The 5,922-nt window shown below is 35.7% G+C and overlaps 1 protein-coding gene across 2 annotated transcripts; it reads left to right on the forward strand.

Annotated features, from left to right (window-relative positions):
* Positions 1-5,513, forward strand: LOC132846465 (C-C chemokine receptor type 5-like). Of its 2 annotated transcripts, XM_060871252.1 has the most exons (3): positions 1-107; positions 420-469; positions 2,554-5,513. In XM_060871252.1, the coding sequence occupies exons 2-3, from the start codon at positions 447-449 to the stop codon at positions 3,572-3,574; spliced, it is 1,044 nt and encodes a 347-aa protein (XP_060727235.1). In that variant the 5' UTR covers positions 1-107; positions 420-446; the 3' UTR covers positions 3,575-5,513. The 2 variants fall into 2 exon arrangements, with proteins under 2 accessions (XP_060727235.1, XP_060727236.1); XM_060871253.1 differs by lacking the exon at positions 1-107 and having other exon boundaries at positions 185-469.
* Positions 5,514-5,922: the final 409 nt, after the last annotated feature.

Below are 5,922 nucleotides of genomic sequence, written 5' to 3' on the forward strand. Positions count from 1 at the left end.
ATAGAGCTCAATCAGATAAAACAGAAGTGTGAAAAACAGAGACCTCAAACACAACTGTACCATATGTGATTTGGCTTACTGAACCAAAGAGCTGTTTTTTGTATTTTGTAAGTATATGGTAGCTTTGAATAATTTATGGTCTGTTTACTTTATTAAATGCTAATTGCTGTATTTATTCATCTAGATCTCTATCTTGATCTCTGTTTGTCTCTCTCTGTCAAAGCTAACAGCTAAGTTTCACACTTTTTTTTACTTAACACCTCAGCAGTTTACTGACTCAAATTATTATGTGCATACTTTCTGAAACTTGTGATGCACAAAACAGTTCCTTATGCTAAACATCACAGATGGTTTAACCAGCCTTTCATATTGGCTTATTTCTATTATTCTGTTTTTGATTTTTGTTTTTATCACCCCAGTATAACTATTTATGCTGAAGAGCAACGATGATGAACATCACAATATTCAGGTGAGCACAAATTATATTCTAATTATAAACTAATTAACTAATTATATTAGTTATATAACTAATTGTATTAAAGGCAGCTGAACACTCGTTTAAAGCATCTGTTCTTTTCTGATATATATGTTGTATTTTCATGTATGTTGATTGTAATTTCATTGCATTTCATGTGTTGAAGGGTTTTTGTCACATTTAACTGACTTTAAATGATTGAAATCTAAATCCTCTGTATGAAAACTTGATTTCCTTTATTATATTCTATTTTAATGCACAACCAATCAATCATAAATTAGCACATAATAAAAAAATTAAAAAATTTTTTAAAAAAAACAGGTCATTACACTATTTAAATAAGCTTGTTTTGAATTCTATACATAGTGTTGTATTCATATGATATAGAAAATGAATCTACAGTAGTATTATTCATTTTGATGAAAAAGCCGAACACTTTATTTGACCTACACTATATCCTCATAGCACATTCATAAGTACAGCATAATCCTGAATTAAAAGAAAAACTGTACGCATTGAGTCAATTTAAACCTTATCTTAGATGTTATCACTTTATCGTAACTAACAGCACAATTATGAGATATAAGGGAATTCCTGTTATGAAGCACTATGCGTAGATATTAATCTAAAATACAGCTTTAACTAATCACTTGTAAAAAGAATTACAGTATTAAACACTGTAAAGCAATTCACGGTGGTTTCACTTTGAAATGAAAGTTAATGATCAACTTTGATTTTAACTCAAAGAAATCAAGACAATGTATTACTGTAAATTTCATCTTACAAAACATATAAACTTGAGTTATATTCAATATTCATATCTTGTAATGACAGAGTAAAAGAGTAGAAGAAAGTTCACCTAACTTCTATCTATCATGTTTTCCATTGCATAACAGAAATCAATGCCTTTCTCTCATCTTCAGAAAAAAATTAATCTCAAGTTTTGAAACCTTTTTAAAAATTCTTCTAAATGTCTTTCAAATTTTTTTATTCATAGCTTATGTGTTTTAAAGTGTTACCCAAAATGTCTAAACCTTTGCCTATTTATCTACATGAACTTGTTTGCCTTATACAAATGATGGAGATATAATAAAAGGCATGTGGTAAAATGAATACATGTTAATGTTCATTAATAAATCGATAAATATTCTAAAAACTAGTTTTAAATCAATATATATTCAACAAATGGACAAACTGTAATTGGCATAAAGATAATATTTGACCCTCAAGATAACAACCAAATCTAAAATGCAGTTGCTTTGAAGCGATTATTTAATAAATCATAATTTGAGTCAACTTTCCAGGCTTTTCTTTCAGATTATGCAAATAATCTACTTTTAAATCAAGCCTCAGAGACAAGCTTTTGAAACACAGATGGTCACAGCATTTACATCCAAACACTCACTTTTACTGTAAGACAGAAAATATATCATTGACATTAAATACAGACTGAAGATTGCATATATTTTAATATATGGCAAGCGTTGAAATCTAATAGGAAGCTGGAATGTTGCTGTGTAAATAATTCTAGTTGTAATTAGCACAAAATATTACTGCAAAATTGTAAACTTTAACAATCTGGCTTCCATACAGTAAGTATTGTTTGCCAGCTTATAAAATAGCACGTCGATCGTTTTGATTATCATAAGCCCAGTATTTGGATTAGTTTGATGTGATGTCTCTTGTTTTGTCTCTTGTCATGTAATGTCTCATCTGATGCTCAAGGGATTTTAAATTAATGACACACTTAATTACAGATGCCATATTTTATAATGTCTTTAAATGACATTTTTATAGCTATTGACTGTTTATACAGACCAACACTTCATTTATAAGCCTGATATACAAACCACAGTGTGTTTTACTCAAAATCTAAATCTCTAAATGTGTCTAAGATCTGAAATGTGCACAGTTCTCCTGTAACTCTCATATAGCGACTCTCTCCTTATTTTATTTTCAGCACAACATCTGAGTATGATTACTCTTCTTTTAGTTCTTCTGCACCATGAGATTCTGCACCAGATTTTTCTTGATTAGCTTGTCAGTAATTCAATCATCTCGATCATTTCTGTTTTCAGCACAACAGAATACGATTACAGCATTTTTAATACTCCTGAAATATGTGATTACGGAACCCATGCAAGTCGTTTACTCCCGGTACTCTACTCTCTGTTCTTCGTGGTCGGCTTCCTGGGCAACATGCTGGTGTTGTGGGTGATCCTGAGAGGAGCTCAGATGAAAAGCATGACTGATGTTTCTCTCCTGAACCTGGCCATCGCTGACCTTCTTCTCATCTTCACTCTCCCCTTCCTGGCTCACTATGCCAGAGATACCTGGGTCTTTGGTAATGCCATGTGCTGGCTGGTCCTCTGTGTGTACTACATCGGATTTTACGCAGGAATTTTCTTTATCGTGTTGATGAGCATCGACAGATACTTGGCTATCGTCCATTCTGTGTGTGCCTTGAGAATCCGCACAAAGGCTTATGGGATTGTAGCTAGTGTTGTCATCTGGATTCTAGCCATTATAGCATCATTTCCTGAGCTACTGGACCTTGGAGTCCAAACTTACGGGGCTGAATTACTGTGCAACGCTTATCCGAAAAATGAAAGTCTCAATGAGATGAGAATTGCAGCTTTCTTTAAAATGAACATATTAGGTCTATTAATTCCACTGGTTATTGTGGGATTTTGCTACTCAATGGTGCTCTGGAGGCTTCGAACCATACGTACTTCAAAGAAACTGGCGGTTCGTCTTGTTTTTACGGTCATGGTGGTTTTCTTCTGCTGCTGGATGCCATACAATATTGCAATGTTGCTTAAAGCACTCGAACTGAAGAAAATCCTTATTCCAGGGTGTGAACTCAGCAAACGCATCCAGCTGACGCTGCAAGTCACTGAAGCTATAGCGTACTCACACAGCTGCCTCAATCCTTTCCTCTATGTGTTTGTGGGGGAAAAGTTCAGGAGGCAACTCGCCAGACTCCTTCGCCAGACACCATGCTTCCGTGTGCAGTGTATGAAGAGCTACATGACCCGCGCCGCATCCTCTGTGTATTCACAGAGCACAAGTGTAGATGAACGTGCCACTGCCTTGTAAATGGTAGCAGATTCAAGGGGAACAGGAAATCTGATGTTACCACTCATATAAGTGTGTAGAAATGAATGTACATACTTCCCCCTGTTTTTAGATACGGTACAGATTATGTATTTGCCAATATTATCCTCTGTTTCCTAAAAAGACCTTTTCTTTTCATCTCGGTGTGTCACAAATTCATTCATTCATTCATCTTCTACCGCTTATCCGAACTACCTCGGGTCACGGGGAGCCTGTGCCTATCTCAGGTGTCATTGGGCATCAAGGCAGGATACACCCTGGACGGAGTGCCAACCCATCGCAGGGAATGTGTCACAAATCACAAACATAATTATTTTGTACTAACACTAACCAGTTTCCCTTTAACAGTTAGTGTTTTATTTTTGATTGTAAGATCTTAGTTTTTAAATGAAGCCTCAAATCATTCTAAAAACCACAATAGTGGTGGAAAGATCTGAATAGAACCATTCTGTGCCATTTAGTGGAAACTCCTTTAATCCTCTAAATGTACATATGGTATATGGAACGTTTATTGGATATTGTATGGATTTATGGATTTAAAACAACACATTTGTTAACTTTGCATACAAAATAATTTAGGTAGCTTTATGTAAATTCTGAATGCTCCTTCAAGTTGTGTTGAAGCACTTTTTTTTTAAATAAAGCGTTAGACTGTAGAAATTGAGTTGATAAATAAATAATAATTTCATTGAGTCAGTTTGGACGGGGGGGTGGCTTAGTGGTTAGCACGTTCGCCTCACACCTCCAGGGTTGTGGGTTCGATTCCCACCTCCACCTTGTGTGTGTGGAGTTTGCATGTTCTCCCCGTGCCTCGGGGGTTTCCTCCGGGTACTCCGGTTTCCTCTCCCGGTCCAAAGACATGCATGGTAGGTTGATTGGCATCTCTGGAAAATTGTCCGTAGTGTCTGATTGTGTGAGTGAATGAGAGTGTGTGTGTGTGTGTGTGTGTGTGTGTGTGTGTGTGTGTGTGCCCTGTGATGGGTTGGCACTCCGTCCAGGGTGTATCCTGCCTTGATGCCCGATGACGCCTGAGGCACAGGCTCCCCGTGACCCGAGGTAGTTCGGATAAGCGGTAGAAGATGAATGAGTGAGCGAGTTTGATCGTGTAGCTGGAACTGAAATATAGTTCCCGGTTCATGTTGCATTGCAGTTATGATGGTGGTTACAAATAGCCTGAGAATGAAAATGGAAAGGAAGGAAAAATATCTTATTCATCTGGCCAAAAGTATATGGACACCTGTCCATTGGCTCTCCTATAATCCTTTATCCCTCTAACCCCTCCCACCACTTTCTAGGAAGGTTTTTTTTTTTACCAGACGTTGGAACATGACTATTTGCCCATTCAGCTACAAAACCATTAGTGAAATTAGGCATTGATGGTGGTCGAGAAGGCCTGGCACACGTTAATTCATCCCAAAGATGTTCAGAGACGTTTAGGTCGTGGTACTTTGGATTCTTCCACACTAATCTTGGCAAACCAGAAAAAGGAACTCAAGACTCCAAGACTCACATATGGGTGTGTAGGACCGTATACCTTTGACCTTATAGCTTATATAACTGAAATACATAATTGGGATATTAGCCCAATTAACCCAATAGAACACCTTGTGCTTCATTGTAAATAAAGCTTATAAAAATATGGAATAAAAAATACAGTAAAGTTTATAATATCTTCTTTTAATATTTGGCTTGTAATGCACAGCTTCATCTTTATTATGCATCAAATACTTCAAATGAACGCCTTGCATCAATTGTTCAATAATTCTGTGATGCCATTTATTAATGCAGTTTTAATTCACTTATCAGGCTACATATGATAACGTTTAGTGATTTCAGCTAATACTGTTTATATTTTAGATTTTATTTCGGTATTTTTTTATGTATTATGAAATGAAAGCTAATAAAGCTTTAGCTAATAAAAGCTAATAAAAAAAATCCTCTCTTTTCTTATTTTACCTGATGTTCCAATCTATATATATAAAAATTTAAGTAAAAAAAACCCTCTACATCTTCCTATTCTTATACACTTCAAATTTATGCTTAAGACTTAAGATTTTTTCTTTTTTGCATGTGAAAGCTGTAACATATTAATGCTTTACAGGATGAAATGAATAATTTTATCACTTTTCTCATCTGTTCTGTTTATTGAATTTAGAGAATTTTAATGTGAATATAAAAAGCAAAACACAGGGTGAGAGAGAGAGAGAGAGAGAGAGAGAGAGAGAGAGAGAGAGAGAGAGAGAGAGAGAGAGAGAGAGACAGAGAGAGAGAGAGAGAGAGAGAGAGAGAGAGAGAGAGAGAGAGAGAGAGAGAGAGAGAGAGAGAGAGAG

The sequence above is a fragment of the Tachysurus vachellii genome, chromosome 5 (genome assembly GCF_030014155.1).
Source record: "Tachysurus vachellii isolate PV-2020 chromosome 5, HZAU_Pvac_v1, whole genome shotgun sequence".
Lineage (NCBI taxonomy): Eukaryota > Metazoa > Chordata > Actinopteri > Siluriformes > Bagridae > Tachysurus > Tachysurus vachellii.

Excerpts from the sequence above, each read along its gene's own strand:
- LOC132846465 (XM_060871252.1), top strand. The coding sequence starts at position 447 with ATGATGAACATCACAATATTCAG. Across the intron at positions 470-2,553 it reads ATGAACATCACAATATTCAG|CACAACAGAATACGATTACA; the intron begins GTGAGCACAAAT and ends TTCTGTTTTCAG.